General features: G+C 48.3%; 1 protein-coding gene and 1 long non-coding RNA gene across 3 annotated transcripts in view; one reads left to right on the forward strand and one right to left on the reverse strand.

Moving 5' to 3' along the window:
* Positions 1 to 4,861: 4,861 nt before the first annotated feature.
* Positions 4,862 to 13,853, reverse strand: LOC118087129 (uncharacterized). The gene is made up of 4 exons (XR_015950649.1): positions 12,365 to 13,853; positions 9,081 to 9,180; positions 8,738 to 8,908; positions 4,862 to 6,263 (listed from the first exon to the last, which is right to left on the reverse strand). It is a non-coding gene; the product is annotated as an uncharacterized LOC118087129 (long non-coding RNA).
* A 5,204-nt stretch (positions 13,854 to 19,057) lies between these two features.
* The window catches only part of PTPRU (protein tyrosine phosphatase receptor type U), a 353,020-nt gene continuing 345,078 nt past the window's right edge, over positions 19,058 to 26,999 (forward strand). For both annotated transcript variants that reach the window (XM_035119522.3, XM_035119521.3), the window contains exon 1: positions 19,058 to 19,419. In XM_035119522.3, coding sequence (XP_034975413.3) covers positions 19,347 to 19,419 — 73 coding nt within the window. In that variant the 5' untranslated portion in view covers positions 19,058 to 19,346. The remainder of the gene's footprint in view (positions 19,420 to 26,999) is intronic.

Raw genomic sequence — 26,999 nt, forward strand, 5'->3', positions numbered from 1 at the left:
CCGGAAGTCATCACTGATAGATACATTGTGTATCATGTAACCTTCCAGATGTTGAAGCCCTATGGCTTCCGTCAGCCTCAGCAAGCATGGCAAATGGCTAGGGGTTATGAGAAACATCTGGCGGACCAAAGTGTTGGAGATTCATTCCCTGTCAGGGGTTTGTTGTCTATCACATGACGATATGTGTTTACTTTCCAAAGGAATGGGACGTGACGTAGACATGATGTTTGTCTTACTGTGTGTTCCGTGAAGTGGGACTGTTGCCCTTTGTTCTTTCTCTTTGCTGCCTGATGCTAGAGAGAGAGAGGGAGCCAAGCCAAGTGTGTTTATATGTAAATAAAGTAGATTATGCTGTGCTACTGAGTTCTGTTACGCAACTGCGCAACCTCTGCATTTCCGTGAAGTGTGCTGATGTCAGTTGGCATCAGTCGCTGTGATGTTCGGGCTGGAGAAAGCCTATGAATCTGCCGATCGCCCAGGAGGGAGAGAACATGCAGTTTGGGCATGTGCCTCTGCCAAGGTTCTACTCGAGAGTAGGACATCCTGACACAAAGTTCCCCCACATCTGATTTATATGGCTCATGACATTAAGACCCAGGAGATCTTGCCTCCCCATTAGATTCCCTCCATGCCATAGCGTTGGGTCCACCACAGAGCAAGGAAAGTTTCTGAGCCTCCATCTTCCAGCATCAGCCAAAACTCACATACAAACTCCAACTGTTGTCTTTCTATCTTACAAGGCGATGCTGCTTCCAACTAGGTGAGGGTGGGAAGGAGGGTTCCCCTCCCCTACTGTTTGTCTCTATAGCAAAACAGCAAGTTCTTTGGACATGTAAGTGGAGGTACTTAACTGGCCAACAAAGGCCATTTTCTTACAAAGAAGCTGGTCTGGCCAGTTCAGCAGGTTTGCTCTTATAGATCCTAACCCTGCAGATAGCAAAAAAAACCCCTATGGCAAACAGTTCCAGAAATAAGTTTTGTTGTTGTCGTTTAGTTGTTTTGTTGTGTCCGACTCTTCGTGACCCCATGGACCATAGCACGCCAGGCACTCCTGTCTTGCACTGCCTCCCGCAGTTTGGTCAAACTCATGTTGGTAGCTTCGAGAACACTGTCCAACCATCTCGTCCTCTGTCGTCCCCTTCTCCTAGTGCCCTCAATCTTGATCCCTTCATGGATCAATGCCTTGTCGTGGCGAAGGGGCTTGAATAACTCAGAGAAGCTATGAGCTATGCCATGCAGGGCCACCCAAGATGGACAGGTCATAGTGGAGAGTTTTGACTAAACGTGATCCACCTGGAGAAGGAACTGGCAAGCCACTCCAGTATCCCTGCCAAGAAAACTCCATGGACAAAGACAACAGAAACAAGTTTAGAGTGAGTTAAACAAGGTAATCCAAGTGGATTGCTGGGCGGAATGTGTAGCAGAAGCAGAATGCAAGGCAGAATGAACCTAAGGAGTAGCCAAGAGGTGGAGTGGGGAAGCAAGAGATGGAGTGCGGTATATCCTCTCATCCTTAAGATGGAGTGTCTGCAATATCTTATCTTGATGGTTGGGCTTTCTTATTATTGGAACCTGTCCTGCTGCGGCAAATGCCTCCACTTTCTCCTGCCTGCTCTTCAACTCCCCTTCCCTTAAAGGGAATAACTCAGCACAGGAGCAAGATTGCTGCAGCCAGGACCATCTTTCAGTTTTTGTCAAGCCTGCCTGGAAATACACTCTTATGGATCACATCTCTCTATTAATAGCCCCAGCTTTTAGACAGCCTTGGGGAGAGAAAGGCATGAAACTTATGGAACGTGTCAGAAAATGCTGCATGGGGGTAAGAACTGAAGAAGAAGAAGAAATCTCATCTGGCCCTGGGAAGAGCAACTACTCTCTCAATTCTCCCATCCTTTAGCAGCCGGTGTTATTAATACCCCTAACGAAAATGTGATTGCATCTGGCGGGAGAAAGATGGAAGAAGGGAGCAGCCTGCCATCTAGCCAAAATATTTTTTTAAAAGAGGAAAGTTTACATTACAGTTTCCCCCTGTGACTTCGATTACTGTGCGAGAACTTTGCTTGCTCTGATAAATTCTTTCACTCTTACAGATAGATGTTTTCCACCGAAAGAGATAGCAAGAGGTTCCATTCATGCATAGAGCCTCCCACAGAGTAGGCAAATTGCAATGAATTCACGTTGGTGTAGGTTGGAGAACCACACAGGGCAAGTTCCTTTGCTCCTATGTGGCTTAGGTACCAACTGCATTTGTACTACTGAAAATCTTTTTTTGGAAAATGGGAACGCATACACACTTTTCTCCGAAACCGCTTGCCTGATCGTGCTCAAATTTGGCCACAACATTACATGCGGCTGCAGGAGTGTTTCCATGCACTTACATTGGACAGATGACACACCTAGGGCAGGTAAAAACCTGGATTTCTGTAAAAAAATTGTGCCCTCCAGTGGACATCAAACAAACATATGACAAAAATACTGCCACAATCCCTCCCACTCCCCAGAAACCACGACCACCCCAGAGCAGGCCGCTCCCCATCCCTCGCTGCCTCAGGAGACCACCTCTGTCCAGGGGGCCAGGCCGCTCCACAGGCTGCACTGCCGCCCGAGACCTAGACCTCCCAGGGAGGCAGGCCTCTCTGTAACCCTTGCTACCGCCGCCAAAACGCCGAATCCTCCTCAAAGCGAGGGACAGACTGGACGAACCCGGACCACACCTCCACTGTACCCACCCCGTGAGCCAGGCCAGACCCCAACGCCGATGCCACTGCCTCCATAACAGAGGGCGGGATACCCGCCTCCTCCTCTACCACCAAACAGACTGGACCACACCAACAACTCCACCACCCCCATCAGAGATAGACTGGACCCCGCCGGGAGTCACAGGGATGAACTGGGGTGATACAGGGAGGGGGTGGGGGGAGTCACAGAGATGAGCCAAGGGGTGGGGGGAGGAGGGGGTAGAGGAAGGGGGATCAAAATAGTCACAGGCATATGCCGGGCAATTGGGGGAAGGAGGGGCCACTGCAACGCGTGGCAGGGTACAGCTAGTATATACCTGTATATAATCTTTTAAGCAATTGTATTGCTGGTACGGCTAGTATGACAAAGCATCAGACTCATTCATGATTCTATGATCTACCGGTATATGGCGTGGGCAGCATAGCTTCATGCTGGTCTCTGCGCCACATTACAGTTGTACCTTGGATCCTGAATGCCTTGGTACTCGGACATTTTGACTCCTGAACACCGCAAACCCGGAAGTGAGTGTTCCGGTTTGTGAATGTTCTTTGGAACCCGAAATCTGACGAGGCTTCCATGGCTTCAGATTGGCTGCAGGAGCTTCCTGCAGCCAATCAGAAGCTGCACTTTGGTTTCCAAATGTTTTGGAAGTTGAATGGACTTCCAGAAAGGATTCCATTTGATTTCCAAGGTACGACTGTACACCAAACTGCCCTACAAAGAACTTCACTCTACTTTCCCCAGTGAACACCCTGCTTCCCCCCTCTCATAGAATCATAGAGTTGGAGGGGACCCCAGTGACATCTAGTCCAACCTCCTGCAATGGAGGAATCACAGCTAAAGAATTCCTGACAGATGGACACCCAACCTCTGTTTTAGAACCTCAAACAAAGAAGACAGTCCACCACTTTCTCAGCTAGTTCATCCCCCTCTCTTCCTCTCCCCACCTCTAATTCTGATAATAGTTTCAGAATTTTTCAGGCTTCAGCTCAGCTCAGACTGGACCCAAAGCACAAGACAAGGCTGCTGGATCTTGCCAAGGGCCCATCTATTGCAGCATCCTGTTCTCACGGTGTCCAACCAGATACCTGTGAGACTCTTGTAAGCTGGATATGAGAGCAGAGCACTGTGCCTACCTTTGATTCCCATAAACTGGTATTCAGAGGCATAATGCCTCTGAAAGTGGAGGTAGATCATTGTCGTCATTGGCTGTTGACAGGGCCTTTGTAGACAGAGTCATGGTCAGCCAAAAGGCAAGGCACAGAATTAGCTTGGAGACGGCGACTGTAGCAGTGGCTCAGGGGCAAATCAATTGCCTTGCATGCAGAATGTTTCAGGTTCAGGTCCGTCCCTGGCATCTCTAGGTAGGGCTGAACATGTCCCTTCCCTCACATGCTGGAGAGTTGCTGCTGGTCAGTGTCGGTGATACTGAGTTAGATGGACCAATGGTCCAACTCAGTAGAAGGCAGTTTCCTGTGTCCCCAGGTTGCTATTGTTCTCCTGAAAGGACACTTTGACGTCACTGCTAGAAACCGAGCCAGATAGTTGCTGGCTTTGCATTCCCCCACCTTCCCAAAGGGAAAACAGCCTTTTTTCCTTTAAGCCAACATGCCTTAATGCAACTTGAGATCTTGTGTGTGTGTGTGTGTGTGTGTGTGTGTGTGTGTGTGTGTACATGAAGCACAGTCAAATTGAGTTATGTCTGCCAAGCGCTTCCTCCATCTCATTTCAAGAACCAAACTAGACAGCACGTGAAATGTGTGAATGCATTTCTCATGTATCTGTTTTTTTTTAAGTGCATGATGAGGAGGAGCAATGGATCAAGACTAGGATAGCACTGAACAAAAAGGGGAGATTAAACCCTTTCCTCCCCTGGTGGAAACTGCCCCTCCCCAATGCTGTATTTTTACACTCCAGACGTTTCCACTCATGATCACTTCTCCAAGCCGTCATGGTTGCTAATTCATAGAATCAGAGTTGGAGGCAGCCCTTGAAGGCCATTTGTTCCAACTGCTTGGTTGATGGAGGAAATCCAGAGCAAGGACATCCACAACACATAGCTGTGCAACCTTGGTGGGGTGGGGAAGAGCTGACCACCCCACTAAGTGAATTGGTTCCACTGCTGAACTGCTTTTACTCTCAATATGTTAAGAACATAAGAAAGGCCCTGGTGGAAGTTGGAGCCCAACATCTGGAGGGCCTCAGGTTCCCTATCCTTAAGACAGACAGAGAAAAAAACAAAGTTTTTATTGAATTCAGTATTTTTTGAGCAGGGAGAAGGCTGAACAGGCGGCAGCTGTGACTGGACAGCAGCTTGAGCAGGAGGATGCTATCTTGTCACGTGGAACCAGGCACCACCTCCACAGATGGCAGGTCCACCTGTCTTGACAGAGCACACACTTGCAACCCCAGTAGTCTCACCAGATGAGTCTTACAAATGCGAGCACCATGCCTTGTAATTGAAAGCTTGGGGTGAAGGGTGGAGAAACTTGTTGGGACATCCTCGTCCCTTCAGTCCACTTCTGAACTTCTTCCCCTCCTCCTGAATTGTGACTCCTGAACATTTTGGCTGCTGCTGAGCCTGCATTACTTGTTTGAGCAAGGCTCTCTTTCTTACTTCCAACTAAGAGCCTCTGTTTGCTTGCGTTGAGTGGAAGCCAGGACAGAGCCCTATGTGTAATGCCTTGGCATGAACCTGGGACCTTCTGCATGCAAAGCAGATCACTCCCTCACTGCATGCTCTCCCCCTGAGCTATGGTCCATCCATTGATGTGATGACCTACATAACTACAACTCCCATTATCCCTGAGCATAGGCCACGCTGCCTGTTGTTGGTTGTTGTAGTCTACAATACCTGGAGGGTGCCACATTGGCTATCCCTGTTCTACTAAAAAACAACAACATTTTTCTACCTTTGCTTCATCCTCTTGCCTTCCTTTGGTCGGAGCCATCTCAAAGCACCAGGTTTTTCCTTTCCCCCTTCTTTTTTCTCATTTCAAAAGGAATAAAGAAAAAAGCTAGTTAATAATTAAAACACAGAGAGAGTATGGCAAAAAGCACCAAATGTACCATAGTGATGTCAAAACTTAAAGCAGACATCAATGCTTTGATCCCCCGAGTTGTGTGCTTATTGTGTAAACATGTGCGGATAGGTGGAGGAAAGAGTTAGTGGGGAGTTGTTTGCAGATTGGAAATATTTCCTTCTGTGTTTTGACGGATTACCCCTCCTCCCACTGCTTGAGACAGGCTGAGGTTGAAACAGAGAGAAGAAAAAAATATTGTGCTATGAGAGATGCATCTACAGGTGTAATAAACCAAGACTGAAAAGCACAAGTGTACCCTTATTTGGTGCTTTCCCAAGAAAAATAGGAACTCACCATGAAGTTGTTACAGTAAGTTGCTGGGTGACTCGGGACAGCCCTGAACAAGATGCTGGTTTGCCAACAGCCCCATTTAACACTTGTAGAGGCGCTTCAAAACACGGCAAGCTGTCTTCCTAGCTGGTTTTGGGGTTGCCCCTTGTTCTGGTGCAGGTCAAATAAATAATAATATAATAATAATTTATTATTTGTACCCCGCCCATCTGGCTGGATTTCCCCAGCCACTCTGGGCGGCTTCCAACAAAAATTTAAAATACATTAAAATGTCACACATTAAAAACTTCCCTGAACAGGGCTGCCTTCAGATGTCTTCTAAATGTCAGGTAGTTATTTATCTCTTTGACATCTGATGGGAGGGCGTTCCACAGGGTGGGTGCCACTACCGAGAAGGCCCTCTGCCTAGTTCCCTGTAGCTTTGCTTCTCACAGTGAGGGAGCCGCCAGAAGGCCCTCAGCACTGGACCTCAGTGTCCGGGCAGAACGACGGGGGGTGGAGATGCTCCTTCAGAAATAAATGCGCCCCCGTCTCCCTCATTCTCTTAGATTCAGGTGGGTGGCTGAGACCACTCTGAAGGGCCTTTGCACAAACATATGCATGTGCAGTGGTAGAGGTCTGGCTGGAAAGCTTAAAGCCTTCAATTGCTACATGGGAGACAGATTGAAGAAAAGGAAATACAAATTCTGGTTGGTCCTACGCTTTCTCTTGCCCCATACCTGGCTCACCTCAGACTCTGGCTCTACTGCCCAGCCTGGATAATGTATACACAGTGACCTGTGAGTAGGCCCCATTGAGCATAGTAAACTTTTGAGTAAACATGCACTGGATCACACCACTGAAACGTGCAACCCCTGTAGCTTTTCACAGACATGGCACATCTCCCCTCTAATGAAGAGAAGGTTGGCTGAGCATAAACCCATCTCGTTCAGCGTGGCCTATTTAGACAGGCAGCTATCTTGGCCCTGGACATTCAGAGTTCTCTGACAGCAGGAAGAAGCTGTAGCAGAGCGACAGAGCATCTGTGTTGCATGCAGAAAATCCCTGATTCAATCCTGGGTATCTCCAGGTAGGTCTGGAAGAGAACCAGAAACCTTTGGCTCCTATTCTCCTTGAACCGTGTCTACCTGAGCTAGTCATTAGAAGCAGTATTGTCTCACTTTAAGCAGTCATGGTTTCCTCCAAAGAATCCTGGGAACTGTAGTTTGTAATGAGTACTGAGAGTTGCTAGGAGACTCCTGTTCCCCTCGTGGAGCTACAATTTTCAGAGCTCTCTTTCAAGAGGGATTTACTGTATTGTTAATTCACTCTGGAAATTGTAGCCCTCTGAGGGGAGTAGGGGTGTTCTAGCAGCTCTCAGCATCTTAAACAAACAACAGTTCCCAGAATTCTTTGGGGAAGCCATGGTGGGTTAAAGTGGTGTGATACTGCTTTAAATGTGCAATTCAGATGGACCCTAAGAACTAGAGCCGGAGTGCCCTTCCTCCCTCCCTCCTCCCAATCCCTTTTCCTTTTGTGCTGTGTCTTTTACATTGTGAGGCTGAGGGCAGAGAATTGACTATCTTATTTATTGCTGTAAGCAACTCTGGGAACCTTTCTGAACTGAAGAGCTGGATAAAAATGCTTTAAATAAAATAAGATTTTCTAAAAAAAATGTCTAATCCCTTTTAAAGAGTCCATCACTTAATCTTGTATTAGTAGATTCCCTAAACCCTTCCCTTTTATTTTAACTGGTCCTGTCTATGCCAACCAGTTTTCTTGGATGACCCTTGAGTTATGGTATAATGCAGGGATCCCCAAACTTGGCCCTCCAGCTTTTTTGGGACTACAACTCCCAGGACCAGTGGTCAGGGATTGTGGGAATTGTAGTCCAAAAACAGCTGGAGGGCCGAGTTTGGGGATGCCTGGTACAATGGGACAGGGGTTGGATCTCTCTACCATATTCACTTTCTCCTTGCAATGCTTTAAAAGCAAATCAAAACACCATTTTCCCCGCACGGGACTCTTTCTCTGCCCCCCACGTATGGAAAATGCCTTAGCCCTTTCTTTTCTAGGGAAGATGCTCCAAAACCCTTGATCATCTGGAGCCTTTTCCTCCACCTTTCTGAGCTCTATAGATGGCAAGCAAGACTGCATAGACCTGCTTTTGCTATCAGAAGACAGGCAGAGCAATCAAGAGGGAGGGAGAGCCTGCCACTTACATAAGAGCATCTTTGACTTCATGGAACATTTGACAATATTTGGCCGCCGTCTAATAATAGGCAGTCAATTGACAATGTCTCACTGGTCAATTGACTGGCGTGCTCAGCACAATTTAAATCCACCTGCAGCCATGTACTTGCTGAGGGGACCTTTCCAAACCATTTTTTTTCCTTCCTCCCCCGTGCAGGGAACTGCGTCATGCTTCATCAGCTGCTGCGTGCAATCTGGATAACCTTCTCCCAACTATAATGATTGCCACTGGGAAAGAAATCACATTTCCCTGGCCCCTCACCAACCAATCCCTGCCTGCTCACCCCCATGATCATGAAACCATTGCGATTGCAAATGGGGGGACGTGGTCACGTTTGCATGTTGGGGCCATCGAGATGTCTGCATCATCCAGCATCTGTTGTGGTCCATACCTGAATAGGGGGACCACTGATGATCTCAATAGCCACTGGGCCCTGTCTTTTTTCTTCTGCTTCTCCTCCTTGTTCATCTGTCCTCTCCAAGTGAGTGAGCAGTGAGGGGAGCAGGGAGATTGGTCAGGAAGCCAAGGCTGTTTCTAAGGGAGTAGAGCTGTTGGCCATCCTCTGCAGGAATGGGGGAAGTTTTTCAGCCTTAAAAATGAACCAAGGAATTCCTTCTCCAAAGAATGAGTTTAGAAACTAGCCTACTACACAAAGCTAAACACATCCTTCTTTATCCTCCAATCAGACAAACCAGAGGCATGGGAGAGTATGGCGTACCACAGGAGTCACCCACCTTTTGGTGCCAGTTTTGAAATTTTGGGGGAGTGCCGTGGGCACCAGTCACAACATGGCTACTGCAGTGGTCGTGGCAGAACACAACACGGCGGTCACATCTGAAAGAGTGAGGAAAGAGACAAGAGCACAAAATGATGCTGTCTCCACCTAAAAGTCTGAGGAAATGTGTTTAATGTAGGTGGGGTCATTCCAGCATAAAGGGGAACTAAACAGGAAGAGCAAACAGCCTCATTGCAGATCTTCGAGGGGCTATTTAGTTTAGCTGCCAAGTACCCCGTTTTTCGCGGGAAACCCCCGGATTTTAATCCATTTCCCGCTGTTCTCCCAAATGGAGAAAAATCCCGGAAATCCCCCGGATTTCCTACCTGCCAGGGAGCCTCCATTTTGGGTGCCGCTCTGCTTATGTCTGGGCACCAGAAATCGGGCAGAGTGGCACCGGAAGTCGCTTCTACGCATGCCTAGTGGCCATCTTGGTGGTGGCCGCATGGCGGCAGCCGTCACCAAGATGGCCACTGCCATGCAGCCACCACCAAGATGGCCGCTGCCATGTGGCCACCACCAAGATGGCCACTGGGCATGCGTAGAAGCGACTTCTGGTGCTGCTCTGCCTGATTTCCGGTGCCCACACATGGGCAGAGCGGCCCTGGAAGTTGCTTCTACGCAACTTCTGGAGCCGTGCCGCTGCTGATTCCGCATTTTTCAGTGGGAGACTTGGCAGGTATGGCTATTTAGTGAGACCTTTCATGGGTGCCCCAGGTGGTACTGGGAGACATGCTGGTGCTTGTGGGGGCCATATTGACGATGACTCAGGTAGCATTAAGATGGACTACAATATGGCCACAGGTTGGTTTCCAAAGACGTTCTTAGTTACCGTAATTAAAATGGGCATTTCTGTTCAGCCTGAATATTGACGTGCTTGGTGACAGCAAGAGCCAGTAACAGAGTTTGGCACCAGTGTGTATATCTATTTTTCCCCCTATTACACGTTGTTAAATATACCCTTCATTCAACCCAGTCTATTGATTTCAAAGCAACGAGAGTTAATAAAACAGACGGCAGGAGGTAAAAGGAGGGGAGGGTTATGCAGTCACAGACAGATAGAATGGACTGCTTTCATTCACCCAGCTAGACATCTGCCTTGTTAGTTAAATCTTTAAAGTTTCCTTCTCCCCTCTCACTCTTTCTCTCCCCCCCCCACAAAAAGAGCCCCATCAGCAAAGAACGAGTGGAAGTTAGGACGATCACGTATGGCATTGCTGTGTGTGCGGTTTCTTTGGCTGAATACTCATATTTGTTGATTACCTTCCCTGCTTGAGATGAGAGGTCTACTTTGTACATCAACTTTATATATGTTAGGGGTAATATAAGCTGAGAGGTTAATGTGTACAAACTGCAGTTGAAATATGCACCTTCCAAAAGGGCTGTTTGAGATTGCACAAATTGACAAGGAAGTGTGCACAGTTCCCTCCCCATGGATTATGTGCATATTCTCCATGAGGCCTGGTGAATGTGCACAATCACCAGCTACTCTGCACATGAACTAATCAACTTACGTGTCAGATAACAGGGCAGCTTTCACCAACCTGGTGCCCCCCAGATGTTTGATATGACAACTCCCACCTGCCCCACGGCTGGTGGGAGTTGTTGTCCAAAACATCTGGAGAGCATCAGGTTGGTGAAGGTTGTTCTTTCAAGTCCTTATCTCAGCTCTCCTGATACCTCTCTTGCCCCTGCCCAGAATCCCAGGAGGAATTAAACTCCCAAGAATTCCAGGAGTCTTTGTGAATGGAGTGATTCATCTGTTCTATGTTGGCCAACAACCTCAATCCCAGTAGTCAGCATCGTAGGGAGCTGCTCGGTCACCCGGGGTGGCAACCCGCTCCGTAGCAACGCTGTGCATGCACACTATGGAGTGGGTTGCCGCCGCCGGTGCTCCAGTGCCGGGATCCTCTGCTTGCAGCTATTTTGCTGTTTTGCAGCAGGTCCACAGAGGCATCTGGCTGGCTACTGCAGAAACAGAAGGCTGGATTGGAAAGGCCTTTGGTCTAATCCAGCAGGGTTGTTGTAAATGCCTTGTTCCTGGGATCTCCCTGTGGCTTTTTCTTTTTTGGGGTGTGTGAAATGGACGGTTATTTTTTAGAGCCGATTCAGCTGGTTTTTATGACTCTTGGATTTCCCCCATGAATAAGTTAACATCCCTTAGTGCTCCAAGTATCATTTGATTTAGTTAGGGGAGTTCCTTCACTTCCCAAGTGGAAAAAGAAAGGAGTTTGTTTTTGAAAGGAAGTCTGGAAAGATAAAGAGAGTGGCAAGAATAGACACTACATTGGAGACTGTTGCAGGCTGGTAAGAATGGGCAAATCTGTTAATTATAGTTTCCTGCATTCAGGCAAGCAGGAGGCACGATCAGAGTTCAAGGATACTTCCCAGCTGGGCAAAAACACTCAAGGAGGGAGCAAAGCAAGGGCAGGGAGGGGGGGTAGTGGCCTGGGGAGAGGGTATGGCTTGGGAAGAGTCCCAAGGGCACAGCAGAGAGTCATAGAGGGCCATGTCTGGGCAGGTGGTCCCCGATCACTGGTGTAGTGATTCAATCCTTTTGCCGGCCTTTCTCTACAATGCAGTTACCGAGACTATAATCTAAAGTGGAATATGGGCAGGGAGAAAGGCTTTGTCACTCCTTTCCCATTCTCAGTTGAAAATCCTCACTTTTATCCCTTGTGGGGTACAGCCTCCACCTCCACCCCCCACATCTGAGCCAATATCTTTCATCAGCCCCACTTCTCCCCCAAGCAACCCTGCTTGAGTTTGAGGTTCTGCCTGCTTTCCTGGGTTTATCTGTATAATTTAGATAATTCCCTGCACAATTTCTCACCAGAGCCATTGATGCGGAGATCGAGCTGGCAGGGTGGGGTGTGGTGGGGGTGGGAAAGGAAGAAGAGGTAGCTGTGTGGTGTGTGTGTTTGTGGATGGTGACATCCTTTGCAGATCAGAGATCAGAGAACCTCCCTGGCCACCCGTGCCCATCAATGGACTGATCCTGCCTTTGAAAGTGGCTTTCTGCACCCAGGACTCTCTGCCAGGCTGGATAAGATGCTGCCTGTCGTCTTGGTGTGTAGAGCTGGCTGGTTGCCTTTTTCTTTTGCTCGCTCCCTGTCTCTCCCTCCCTCTCTTTTTCATTTCAAGGCGACGGGGAGCTCCCTGTTTTATCACTCCTTCCTTTCCCTTTCCCAGCTCCTAGTTATCTTGGCTCCCCTGCATCTGTATCTAATGAACACCACTCACATATCTGCGCCACAGCTGGTTTGATTTCATGTGCCGGCTTGTCACACTGTTGGTTTGTGTATTACACAATTGCCGCGTGCCTTCCTTGAAGACTTGCCCACTCGGCTCGCCGTCCTCCGCCTCCTCTCTGTTTTCTTCTCCTTCCAGCTATTTCTTTCTTCAGTATGTGTAAATAGACTGTGTCCTCTACCTTCTTAACACCACATTGAAACTCTGGACAAGCATCATTACTTGGAGAGAGAGAGAGAGAGAGAGGAGGGAAAAAGAAATATTAACAATAATGGGCTGTTCTGTTTCTTCCCCGTATCCTTGTCTATAAGGAAGAAAAGCTTGGAAAACTAGTGTTGCCCAGCCAGATGTACTCCTGCCTATCCATCACAGTATCAGGGCCTTTCTGTCTCCAGTAACCCTCTGGTAGCTTTCCCCAACCTGGTGCTCTCCGGTAGTTCTTGGACTCCAACTCCCATCATCCATGACCTTTGGCCATGCTGGCTGGGGCTGATGGGAGCTGGAGTCCAACAACTTCTGGAGGTCATCAGGATATGGAAAGCTGGTCTATACTAACTGATGGGGCCTCGCCAAGCTTTCAGACAGGGGCTAGCAACTTTCCTTCCCTACTGGGACATGAAGAGGAAGCCTATAGCTGGTGCATGTCAGATGTGGACTGACCGGGGAATGTGCTGGGACAGGGGCTACCAAATAGAAGACTAGCCTGACCAGCCCTCTTGCCCCTCTGCAACGGCATGGCCATAAAGCATGAGGATGGTCATTTTAGGGTCCAGGTGTAGAAAGCAAGAACCCAAACAGATCATACTAAACTGCCTTATACTGGGCATATAATTTGTTCATCTAGCCCAGGGCTGGGGAACCTGTGACCTTCCCGGTGCTATAGGACTAAAACTCCCATAATCTCTAAGTAAGTAATTGGCCATGATGGAAATTGGAGTCCAACAGCATTTGGATGGGCCACAACTCTGATCTAGCTCAAGATTGTCTACTCCATCAGGTAGGGCCTCAGGCAGAGCTATTTCCCCATCACCTGCTGCTACTTGGCCCCTTTAACTCAGGGGGGGGGGGAACCTGTGGCCTGCCAGGTATTGTTGAACTCCATCTCCCACTCAGCATGGGATGTTGGGTGTCCTAGTCTGCTAACACAGGTTCCCCAGCCCTGTTTTAACTGCACACGCTCAGGGATTGAACCTGGGGCCTTGGCATGCAAAGCAGGTGTTCTACCACTGAGCTGCAGCCCTTCCCAAATCACGAGAACTCATGGATGCCCCATGAAGCTGAATGTTGGATGATTCGGGACAGATAAAAGAAAGGACTTCTTCACACAGTGTGTACTTATATGGAACTTGCTCGCACAGGAGGCCGTGATGACCACCGACTTATACGTCTGTAAAAGAGGAATGGACAAATTCACAAAGAGGGTTGTCAAGCCATGATGGCTATGCTTAGCCTCCACAGTTGGAGGCAGGAATGCTTCTGAAAACCAGTTGGGATCACTTACTGATCCCAACCCTAACCCTGCGGAAAGCCATCTAATTAGACTTTAATTTTATTTTGACATGTTTTTAGGAGGTAATTTAATTATTGTTTGCTTTTATACCAATATTATGTATCTGAGCCCGACTTCGGTTGGGGAGTATGGGATATAAATAAAAGTTTATTACTATTATTACTTATTATTATTCCTTTGTAAGAAAATATGAAATAACGTAAAACCATTTTTGCAGGTAAAAAAAAATCAATGTTTGTGTGTGGGGGGGTGACAAGAAATTTTCCGCACCGGGTACCACCTGACCTTCCTACGCCTCTGCTATTGCACTCGGATCCTGCTTATGGGTTTCTTACAGGCATCTGGTGGGCCTGTGTGAGAACAGGATGGTGGACTAGGACTAGATGATCATCATCATCACTTTTAATTTGTATACCATATTTCTTTCTTACAATACCTGTAAGGGGGGAAAGTTACAGAGAACCCCCCCCCCTCATCAGAAGCAGCCCGTCTCCAAGCAGTCATGAAAGTGTGGGTTCTGAAGGGGTGAGTCAGGAGATGGAGAAGGAGTGCCAGGGCTCTGGCAGCATGGGAGAGCCACTGCTCCACAGGCAGGAAGAGAGAGAGACGGGAAGGGGGGACAGGCAGAAGGCTGACCGTAGACCCAACACCGATAGTGAGGAGGAGGAGAAAGGGGAGGAGATTCACTGTCCCGAGGCTTTTATGTTGGTCAAAGTCGCGAAAAGGGGCAGTGCCGGATTCTGAATCAGAATGAGGAGACATGAAACCAACAGCTCGTTACACTGTAAATAAGGTGCACTAATAAAGACTGTTAAAAGACAAGCATGTGGAGAGTCGTTACTCTGGAGTAGTCGTAACAACCCTGACAATACCCAAGGCGGTTTATAAGCTGAAGAAACAAAGAATGTACACCTTATAAAAATCTAACGCAATACAAAAATGTGATAATAAAACATAACTTTAAAATAAGCAACCTACATCAAATAAAGTAACATTCAACGATCATTAGAATAATACAGAATAATAATATCAGCATATAAAAATTAAGCCGAAATCCACTCCTAACAATTACAACAAATAATTTCTAAACTGCCATCAATAAAACAATGGCAAGCCACAGAGCATAGATGGGCCTGTTCCTGCAGGGTCATTTTATGTCCATAAATCATAAGACACCAGGTGGGATTCTTGCTTCCAAATTACATTAAGAACCTCTTTAAGTCTTTGCGTGCTCACGAGTGACTTCCATAGCATGAATGCTAAAATCAGCCAGTTTCCAACTGAATATATATTATGGTGAGGGACACAAGTCTCCAAGTGTCTCTATTTTCCAGGGACTGTCCTGGAGTTAAGAAAGCCATCCTGGCTTCCGATTTGATCGCAGAATGCCCCTACTTCCCCCACCAGTGCTGGCGCTGCCAAACTCGGGGAGAAGGATGAGCCACAACTTGCTCTTAGTGGCAGTGGTGGCTGCGAGGCAGCATCCTGTTGCCTCTCCACGGGCCCTCCATGGCTGCCACCGCCGACCTCCTCTCTTGGGCGGGTGAGGAAGAGAAGAGGCTGCCTTCGCCAAGGCCCAGACTCACATGACATGCTGGCTCGGGGGGGGGGGGGCAGGCAGAGGGCAGGGCCACCCTGGGCAGGAAGAAAGGGGAAGCAGAGGGCAACGAGTCTCAATGTATTTATTTTTTTGAAATGCTTTGTGCATCTGCGTCTAATCTTGCCCCTTTCTAAAATTTATTTACTGGTGCATGTTTTTCTTTTTGTACATTGACCAAAGAATACATTTAAATAAAATAGGAATTAAGGGTGTGTGTTTTTCAGGACAGTGGAGCTTGTGTGTTTTGTGTCCCTTGGTGTAGTGATGGTGGCACTTGCCCTTCTTCTGATAGGAAGCACTCCTTTTTGGTGGGTGGGAAAACAAAAAATGGGGGGGGCAGGACCGTCTTAAGCATATCTGGCGCCCTGGCACGAAGATCCCTCCGGCGCCCCCCGTCCCGTTTCCCAGCGCTTGTTGTGCAGCTGCCGCAGGCGCATCCACACGGCGCCCCCCCCTGGTGGCCCTGCACCACCCAGCCTTGCCATAGGGGCAGCCCTGGGGGGGGGGGTAAAGGAGGCTCAGTTGCAGGGGGAGTGAGAAGGGGGCTGATAAATATTCCCTTTTCACCTGAGGAATGTTGGAGGGTATTTAGGAATGCTCTACATTTTTATGCGAACTTAGCAGTCAGAGCACCAGGAGATTTTTGGGCGTGGGGGCACAGAAGGGGCAAAGTGCATATCTAGGTGGGAGAGTTATTTCCCACATGTCAAGATATTTGAAAGAAAGAAAAAAATAACAGTATATTTTAATGGCAGGCGTCTAGCAATTGGAGGGGGGAGGGAAAGCTCCTTGTTTGGGAGGTCACTTGCCTCCTTGCCCCTCCTCCGGTGCCAACCACAGAACTGAGCTCATTTTCACCTTCCAGACAGATACACAGATCAGAATGCAATTAGACTTCAGATATTTCACTTCTTTATTTTTTGCAATACATTCCTCTACTCAAACAACATATCAAAATGTGTAAAAAAGAAAGAAAAAGAAATGTATTTTAGGATAACATACGTTTGAGAAATGCATAATCTGGGACATTAAAAATCTGCATTTTGTGAATTATAGATCTCAGTGGTTCCCAACCTTTCCCCCCATGGACCACTGGAAAATTGCCGAGGGTCTCAACAGACCACTTAATGATTTTCCTGCCTGTTGTAGCAATTGTAATTCCAAAGAATTCAGATTATTACAATAAAATACAGCATATGAAACAAAAGAAGCAATAAAGATACCATGAAAAATTAATACCAATAGTCAATATGCTGTCTCCAATCTTCAAACACACCACCGAATAGAGCTTGTGGATCACTGATGGTCCAAGGATCGCTCAAAAACAAACCAGAATTATATAGTCTATAATTTTATGTAGATTTAAATATATGTTTAAAATGGTGGTGTTTACAAAGCTGTATCTGTACTAAGAACCCCACCCTGTGTTCCATTTCGGTTCTTGCTCTAATGCAGATTTTTAATTCTGTAGGAATATATGTGCAGATCCATCACCTTTGTTTCCTGGATTAGATGGAGTTTTAATGTGACCGAAGAGAGCCCTGCTTGTACTTAGGTATACTATCATTTCTCTACGCCACCCTTGTCACCCAAGGGGACACCAAGGCAACACTTGCGGGGGTTTTGAGCAGTCTCCCATCCAACGGCTGGCCAGACCTGCACCGGCTCAGCTTCAGCAAGATCACTGCATCCGGGTATAGACAGCATCTATACCCCTGCATTGAAAACCCTCTTTGTCCTCTGCTCATCTAGCAATGCATCCCCACAGCCCTTTTCATGCCACAGGGTTTTCCGGTGGCGGCAGAGCAGAAGTGGAACCTGTTGCGTGGCGAGAACAAAGTCAGGTGTCCGCTCTCTTCACGTGGGGGGAAGTGGTCTAGACGCGCACAGAGACATTCTTTGCCCTGAAAAAGCCAGTGTTTTCAAACCGCGGATGTGTGTTGAAACCACCTTCACCACACTTTTGAATCGACCTCTGGCTTCACTCTAAAATGACTCCTGGATGCCTTTTATCCTAAGCGTGACAGAGCAGAGCAGCTATGAGGGAGAAAGCGCTGCTGCATTCAGGCCCTGCTTGCGAGCTTCCCATAGCACTGTGATGGCCAAACTTGGCCCTCCAGCTGTTTTGGGACTACAGCTCCCATCATCCCCAGCTAACAGGACCAGTGGTCAGGGATGATGGGAATTGTAGTCCCAAAACAGCTGGAGGGCCAAGTTTGGCCATCACTGCCATAGCGGGATCTGACTGGCTGCTGTGAGAACAGGATACTAGATTTTGGCTCAATCCAACAGGGCTTGTCTTATGTCTGCTCAGAGGTTTGCCCCACTCAATTAAAAACAATTACAACTACAACTTGTTTTTCTTCTCTCTGTCTTAGAGAGGGAGGATCTGTGGCTCACCAGATTTTTTCCAACTCCAGCACCCACTGTCTTCGGCCTAGGCTGGGATTAATAGAAGTCATTTCCCCCACTCTTATTTAATTATTAAATTTATTATGCCGCCCTTCATCCAAAGATCTCAGGCTGGTTCTTCCTCTTCTTCCCCACTTCTGATGTGCTTATGCCTTTCCCTCCCTCAAACAGAGCCCAGGGCCATGTACAGAGCAAAGGATAATGGCAAAACGACATCAGCGATGAAAACAAATACATAACTAATCGATTGATAAAATAACAGTCTTTAAAAACAACAACAACCCCAAGCCCAGAAATCTGTGCTTACGGTTGTTCAGGACATCCCCATGCCAAATGCAAAGGGGTTAAGGGAAGTGGTTCCCAACCTACCTTTGGCCATGCCCCACCTAAGCATCTCTAAAATCCTGATGCCCCCCCCAATCCCGTGACATATAATTCTTATTATTCAAAAAGTGAATTCCTGTTCACGTGGAGGAAGCCTAACAGGCCATTCACTCTTAATAACTCATTTTCGAATCGCCCCCCCCCCCTTAAAAATCAAATTGCTCCCCCGTGGGAAGGACAGGGTGAACAGAAATGAATAACAGTTGCTGGAAACCATAGTTGGAGGGGGGCACCCATGTGCTCGAATCCTGCTTATGGGTTTCCTACAGGCATCTAGTTGGCCACTGTGAGAACAGGATGCTGGACTCCATGGGCTTAGGGCCTGATCCAGTAGAGTTCTTCTTCTGTTCTTAATATAAATTGCTGCCCTATTCATTCTCTCTCTCTCTCTCTCTCTCTCTCTCTCTCTCTCTCTCTCTCTCTCTCTCTCTCTCTCTCTCTCTCTCTCTCTCTCTCTCTCTCTCTCTCTCTCACACACACACACACACACACACACACACACACACACACACACACAGGTGCGCGCGCTTGCCATATAGATACGTAGATAACAGCGGCTCCGAATTGCATTCCTGCTTTGCGCCCCCCGCCCCCCCTGGTCTTCTGCCTGCCCTTCCCCACCTAGACCAGCAGGCGGCATCCTCTGCCTTTCCAATCCTGGCCTTCGCCTCTCGTTCAGAGCCGTATTTTCTCTCCTCCTCTCTCTCTGCCCTCCTCCTGTACTTTTTTCTTCCCTTCCCTGGAAGCCTGACGTCAGTTCGGTGCTGCTCACCCCCTTCTCTCTCTCTCTTTTTTGGGGACGAAGGTTTTCGGTTCCAATCAGGCTCCTGCTATTTCAGCTGGAACTGGGGGAATCAATGGCTTCTCTCGGCAACTTTCCGGCGCGCCTCTGAGAAAAAGCTTCTGCTGAGCTTTGGCAGAAGAATTTTTTTTTATTAAAAAAATCCTTTAAAGAGGAAGAGGAGCAGGGGAAGAAAAGAGAGAGGGAGTGAGGGACGCCAAGAAGCTTGGAAGAGAGAGGGGGGAAAAGAACTTTTTTGGAGGGTGGCTTTCTGCTCTCGTACAACATGCAGAACACCCGGGCTTTGATCTTCATGTTAACCTTCCAGATCTGCTCTTTGGAGACCGAGACGCCTACAGGTCAGCACCCCGAGACCCTCGAATCCTTCCTCCCCGCAGCCCCCTTCGCCGCCCCGCTCGTTCCCTCCGGCCGCTGCTGCGTTTCGCAGCCTGTTTTCTTGGAGAGTTTGGCTAGGCACTTCGCGGGAGCTTTGCGCGCATTACTTGCGTTGCTCAACTTGTGCTTTCGCTCTCTCGCTCTCCTCCCTCGCTGCTTTGCCTGCCTGCCTTCCTTCCTTCTCCCGCTAACTTCGGAGGCGTCTCGCAAGGAACGAGCCGGCGGGTTCTCAGCGCTTGGGAGGCGGCGGCAAACCGGAGTTTGAAACGGACCTGTTTGCCTGGTGGCGCATTTCCTCGTCGGCGTTCGTGGTCCAGGGAAGGGGTGGCGGGCTGCTGTTGTTTTTGGAGAGCTCGGGCGGGCGGGCGTTGTGTGTGTTTAAATTCCTGCTCGGGAAGAGGCTGTAAAACGAGCCACCGGGAAAACTTCCTCCCCTTTCCCTGCTCTCGCTTTCGGCCCTGCCTAAAGTGATTTAAGGTCCCCGAGAGCTCCGGATTGGGCTGGCTAGGGAAGGCACCGGGGCTAAGGGGAGTTCAGTGCAACCCTCAATCTCAGCCCCCTCCTCAAATATCCCGGGCATCTCCTCCAATTCTTTTTAAACTGCGGCAGATCCGACGCTTTTCCGCTATCCCATATGATATATTTTGGAGACCTTTTGGGTTTGGCTTGAATCTGCGTTTCCTCGGTCCCTTTCCCCATTTTTTGTCCACTTTCTCGTCGTCGTCGGTGGTTGACCGTGCAACCCTAAGTGCGTCTACTCGGAAGTAAGCCCCATTGAATTCAGCGGGGCTTACTCCCACGTAGGAGTGTGTAGAATCGCAGCCTAAGACTTGTGTGTTGCCCGAAGGCTTGCAAACGTGATTCTGGGGAAATAAGGCGTAAGGACTGGTTAGCTGTCTCCCTCATTTCGCTTCCAAATACATATGTTTGCATGTGTATGATTTTAAAAGAAGATACAAGCCAGATACCTTGCTCTTTCTCCTGTCCAGTGATGATGGTGAAGATGATGAAGTACTTTATGGTTGAAACTGTCTGAAAAGGGTTTTTCAGGAGATATTGTCTCTCTCAGTGCTTTGGCTCACAGTTCAAGAGGGGCGCCCAAACATTTACCCATCTCCTTGCAATAAGTCATGGGGTGCCCCCTTTAGAGGACTGTGTGGCACGATTTCACCGGGACCCCTTTGAAGTATCGCCACCTTAAGGGATCCCTTGGGGTGTTCAACATACCTCCGAGGGTCTTGTGCCTTTTGGGGGTGCCTCTCTCTCCCCCTTTACCTGCATGTTGTCTTGACTGTACGTTGCAAGGAGAGAGGTTCCAGGAGCAAGAGGAAGGTTGCTGGATAATATGCTTGCTCGATTTGCCTTTATCCCGAAGGGAGAAACGTTTCCTTAGAATAAAACACCAGCAAATGGGCCAACTTTTGACTTTCCACAGTCACTGCTTTTACTGCAAAGCTTGTAAAAGGCGGTAGAAAGTGTGACTCTATGTGTGTTGGGTTCAGAAAGCAAAGGCTGGCTTTTGTTTTCCCTGGCATTTTTTAATAGCAGCTGGAGAAATGTCTTTGACACATCGGACTTAACTAGCATGGACTAGGAATAGATCTGCGTTCAGCACAGATGACTTCCTGTGCTGTTGATCTGTGAGCAACCACTTCAAACTTGCCTTTATTTGCTAGGAATAGATCTGTGTCTTCCATAGACGACTTGCTGTGTTATTGACCAGTGAGCATCCACAATGTCCCCCCCCCCCCAGCCAATGAGAGTCACATCCTTCCTTTAAACCAACACACCACAGAAGGGAACAAAAGAGATTGCTAAGCATTTTTCTTAAAATGTCAAACAGTTAATATTTTTAATGGCAACTCTACTTTTTTTTAATAAAAAAAATCCCACCCCAATATTGCCATCTCAACACCTGACTTTGAAAATATATTGCTTGCAATGAAACCTTTATGAGACCAAGAGCTGTACGTTGTGGAGAGTTGTTTTTCCTTTCCCCAAAGTGCTACATTCTAAGCCTAGTGTTGTGGTTTCTTTTTAATTTTACTTTGCAGGCATTTTTGGCGACGGTTCACCGACTGAGGTTTCTGTTTTGCTTGATGATCCAGTACATTTGTGAACCGTTTCTGGAAACCTACAAACGTCATTTGACTTGATCATGGTTGTCGCTGGGGGAGAAACCTGCCCCCACCCCCATAGCAACAACCCCCTGCTTGCTGTGTTCTGGAAACACTTGCTTCCTAAGTCATATCTGGTTCGGCTGTTCCTCTCCCCCCCCCCCCAACTACTTGTATAAATGCACAGTGCTCAGCGTCTGCTTTCAAACATTCTTAAAGTTTAAAAAGCTGCCCCTGCAATTTGAAACCAACACCGGTTCTAGTGACAGATGACTGAAGGGTTGATAGGCTACGTGCAAAAGTCTTCAATGGGTTTAATGTGTGCAATTGGTCCCTTCGGGCATCAAGGGATGTTGAGAAGGTGGGACGCGGGGTGGAGGTTTCTCTAGGGTCCTTTCTGCTTCTCATTACTGGCAGTAGCAGGGAGGAGAGTTCCTCCAGATGGAATGAATGGCTCTGGAATGCTCTTGGGGGTGTGGGGGGGGCACACATTGCCTAGCCTTTTCCCAGCTGCGGCATGTGGGGTACAAGAGAAGTGAGCTTTTTGTCATCAAGGTGGGAGTTGGTGTGTGGAAGACCTCAGGATCTTGCATATCTTAGCCCCTCACCCACCGCTTAGAGGGGAAGGATTTCTCTTCGCAGAGCACTGGCCGTGTGGATTTCTCTTCGCAGAGCACTACTTACATCAATGCAACATAATAAGCATAGTGTTCCTTCTAGCACAGTTGCTAAAGTGGGGTGGGGGTGGTAGGTGGGATGGTTGACACCGCAAGTTTGAAATCAGTACTCTTGGGGAAGTGGTGTTGGGAACTTGCCTCTACCCAGGTGGCACTGTGGTTAAACCACTGAGCCTAGGGCTTGCTGATCAGAAGGTCGGCGGTTCGAATCCCTGTGACGGGGTAGCTCCCGTTGCTTGGTCCCAGCTCCTGCCAACCTAGCAGTTCGAAAGCACGTCAAATGCAAGTAGATAAATAGGAACCACTACAGCGGGAAGGTAAACGGCATTTCCATGTGCTGCTCTGGTTTGCCAGAAGCGGCTTTGTCATGCTGGCCACATGACCTGGAAGCTATACGCCGGCTCCCTCGGCCAATAATGCGAGATGAGCGCGCAACCCCAGAGTCGGTCATGACTGGACCTAATGGTCAGGGGTCCCTTTACCTTTTACTTATGGGGCTGGGGCAGGCCTTGCATAGGGAACACCCCCCCCCCCCAGCAGTATCTAAAGCAAGGGTGGGGAATCCGTGTGCTGCCCACTCCTCTCAATTTTTTGGAATCCCATCGGCATGGCCAGTAATCAGAGATGTGATGGGAGTTGTAACCCCAAAAAAACATTGTTAAGGGGTGATATGTCTTGACATGGGGGATGGCTCCTGCTGTCCGAGCGTAAGAGAAAGCAATGTTTTCGCAGAACTCCATGCTGAAAACCCTGTCTCCCAGTTCTTGCATCATCGGGCAACTCAGCATTCTACTTTCATTTCCTGCTGATATTCTGCAGTCCTTGAGCGGCTGGATTTGCCTGGATTTTCTTGAGTTGGGGCTTTAAAGTAAGTTGTTAAAGGGCCATAATAACTCAGTGGTGGAGCCATTTATAAGGGTCCAGGTTCAGTCTCTAGCATCTCCAGGTAGGGCTAGTGGAGACTCCCTGTCTGTAGCCCCAAACTGACTGACTGCTGCCAGTCAGTGTAGACAGCACCAGGGTAGATGGACCAATGGTCTGACTTGACACAAAGCAGCAGCCTCCTACCGTATGTCCCTGCATTATAAGCATATTTTTATCTGTCATTTCCTTGCGTGTGTGTATGTCTGTGAATAGGGAATATGCATCTTTCTTTTCAGTAGAGGGCTGTGATAGGGTTTTCTCAGTGGTGATTTTTTCCCTTCAACTGCAATGTCCTTTCTCGAACAGAGGAAAGCTTCTCCCTGCATATACCCAAGCATTAATTACACTGGTAAGGTTAGGAGTATTGAAAGCTGCCTTCCACAGACAATTGGCCCATCTAACTCAGTACTGTCTGCACTGACTGGCAGCAGCTCTCCAGGGCTTCAGGCAGGCCATGGGTTCTCTCTCAGCCTGACCTAGAGATGTCAGGGACCTTCTGCATGGAAATCTGATGCTGACCCCTGAGCTACAGGCCTTCCTCCTCAGGTGTTGATGGGGAGCCACATTCATCCTACATGAGCCTTGATCATTGGAAATGCCTGATACTCCAGGTGATAAAAATTTGCAGCGAGTTTCCCCCCACCTGCCACTCACACCACCAGAAACTCTACCAGTACTATTGCTCTGAATGCCCTGCAGGCTGCCTGGCTAAAACAGATGCAGTTTTATGGCAACAGTCCTTCCTCTTCTCTTGTGCGATTTAGATAAGTTGGCATGAAATAAGCCACCCATTCTCATTAGCAGATTCTGCAAACTTGTTACTGATTAAAAATGCTTGTTCCATCAAGCCCTGGACATCACAGTTTGGCCTTTTTCGGAGGCTGTTCTTGACACACACACACACACACACACTCCCCTGCCATTGGAATGAGCAAAGTTCTTTCCTTGAATCTCACGCAGGTCGCTGCTTGTGCATTGGTCACTTGATGGCTGCAGTGTCAAGTGACGCCTTCTGTGCAAGGAGCCCCCCCCCACACCATGCACCAATCATGGGTTAAATCTGCCTCCCCCAATTTGGTGCCCTCCAAATGTTTTGGATTACGAAACCCTTTTAGGGCGTTTCCCTTCAAATATTTCTCTCATAACTTCTTTTAGCCTTGGGATGGCCTGACACCTCGCTTGTGGGTGGCTGGTGCTGTTTTGGCCCCATCAGCAATGGGGCTCCCAGCCTGAACGTTGGAAACAGAGGGAATGATTTGTTGTCAAGTCCTGGTAGTCGAAGAGGGGCTAGGTCCACCGGTTGTGCCTTCTGCTTGTTGACGTGACGTACCGTGTAGAGCCAACAAGCCGTGCATATGCAGATCGATTTCCAGTCTCACACTGCAGACAACGTTTAGGTGCTGACCTTTGGATCGGTCTGCAGAGGCTGCCCACTGTATAGTAGTGGTAGAACATGCATTTATTTCAGCTGCACGTATTTAGGCTGCAAACACCTCTTAGCCAGTGCCATTGGACTCAGTTGATCTTCCCTGGGGCCAGATCCCCAGAGCTGATCTGAAGTCTCCAGGTGTGCCTGGTCCACTCCAAGTTGCAGGGAGAGGGACTGAATCTCCAGGTGGATGAGATAGCCTTTAAATTTTATTATTAAGAAGACTGGAATACCCTCGGGGTTCCTTCCAATTCTATGGCTGTGTGTGCAGCTTGCAAGCTTCAGCCTCGCAGGAGCCAGCTACAAATTATTGCATAGGCCCATAGCTGTCAAGTTCTCCCTTTTTTAAAAGGGAAATTCCCTTATGCTGAATAGGCTTCCTCGCGAGAAAAGGGAAAACTTGACAGCTATGCATTGGCCCGTGTGTGTGTGTGTGTCTGCCTGCCTGCCTGCCTTCCTCCATTCCCTCCTCCCCTCTCCCAATTAACTTCTGTCTCCAGGGCTCAGTGATGGGAGGGAGCATAAAGAGAGAATGACCATGGCCTATGCTCATGACATCACTAGGGGTCGCCCCAGTGGCTCAGGTTCGGACCCTGAAGTCTGAGTGGCTGGAATGCTGCAGACCTGGTAACCCTCATCTCTCCCCCCCCCCCGAATAAACCTGTACTGTATAGGATTGTTCTACACATCACCGTGAGGTATGGGGACTAAGAGGTCACAGTTAGGTCAACCAAAAGGACGGTGCTTTCACAGGTGCCTACAGATTCCCAGCCACTGGGCAGTGGCGAAGGTAAAAATGAATTCCATGGAAAAATTGGAGGAAGCTTTGGGCTCAAAGGGTGAACAACCACAAAGGAAGAGCATAAGAAAATTCTGTATGGAAGTGGCCATTCTTTGGGATGCACCCCCCCCCCACTTCTATTATGGGACAAATCCAATGAAAGCATTGAATGAGCACCATGTCTCCCATACTTGTGCAACAGAAATTCCTCCTGGCTGTGTGCCCTTGCACCTTTCCAGATCAGCTCTAGATTGCTGGGAGAGGCCCTGGAGCAGATTTGATGGAGTAAAACATAGTGACTGCTGAATGCGACCTGATGTGCCCTTTGCCAACTGGTCCCAGGGTGAATTGTAAAATAAAAAATAAAATAAAATCTAACCGTTAAGGTAAGGGTAGTGTGCAATTTAAAACAAAAGCCAAGAAAATAGTGAATATCAGACTAACAGTGCTCAGAGAGAACCACACCTGTGTTGCATGTGGAAGGTCCTAGACTCCATCCCACACATCTTCAGATAGGGCTGGGAATGGCCGCTGCCTGAAACCCTGGAGTGGGGCTTATGGTCAGAGTAAACGAAAAGAACACAAGAGGAGCCTGCTGGATCAGGCCAATGGCTCATCTAGTCCAGCATCCTGTTCTCATGGTGGCCGACAAGATGCAAGAGCGCTGTCCCCTCCTGTGGTTTCCAGCAACTGGTATTCAGATGCATTGCTCCCCTTCCAGCTGTGGAGGCAGAGCATAGCTCTCATGGCCAGCTGCCTTCAGTATCCCTCTCCTCCAGGAATTGGTCCACTCCTCTAAGTCAGTGGCCATCACTGCCTCGGGTGCCAGATTACCAAAGAAGGCAGAGAAGGCACCAGCCTATGGGCCCCATGCCATTTAGGGGCCCTGCGACAATGGATCAAAATAACATTGATTTGATCTTGAAAGAAAATTACAATCAAGCCTTCTTAGTTCAATGTTACCCCACTAGAGTGGGGGGGGGGCCCTGAGATTTCGACTGCCTAGGGGCCTCCACAGGGTTTAATCAGGCACTGTCTGCCTCCTGTGGGGGTGAGTTCCACAGTTTAACTACCATATATTCTGGCGTATAAGACGACTGGGCGTATAAGGCGACCCCCAATTTTCCAGTTAAAATATAGAGTTTGGGATATACTTGCCGTATAAGAAATACGACCCGGCATATAAGACAACCCCCAATTTTTGAGAAGATTTTCCTGGGTTAAAATTATACGCAGGAATATACAGTATGTGCTGTGTAAAGAAGTGCTTTGTCTTGTGTGTCCCAAACCTTCCAACATTCACGAATTCTAGCGTTAAGCGAGAGGGAGCAAAACTTTTCTCTATCTACCTTATCTGTACTGAGCTTAGATGGAGCAATGGTCTGATTTGGGGTAAGGCAGCTCCCAATGTTTTGCTACCTGCAGTCCTCAACAGTGGGGTTGTGTGTGTGTAAGGAACTCCTGCTGTTGCATGCAGCATCATTGCCGTGGCAGCGCAACAAATGTGCACTGTACTCAGGGCGCATGTGTGCCACTGTAAGTAACTGTGTGGTATTGCCGAGCGCCTCTGCAACGCAAACAGAAAATGAAATACTGTTCTGTGCAATGGATGTGT

This window comes from Zootoca vivipara, chromosome 6, assembly GCF_965207765.1.
Source record: "Zootoca vivipara chromosome 6, rZooViv2.hap1.1, whole genome shotgun sequence".
Taxonomy (NCBI): Eukaryota; Metazoa; Chordata; class Lepidosauria; order Squamata; family Lacertidae; genus Zootoca; species Zootoca vivipara.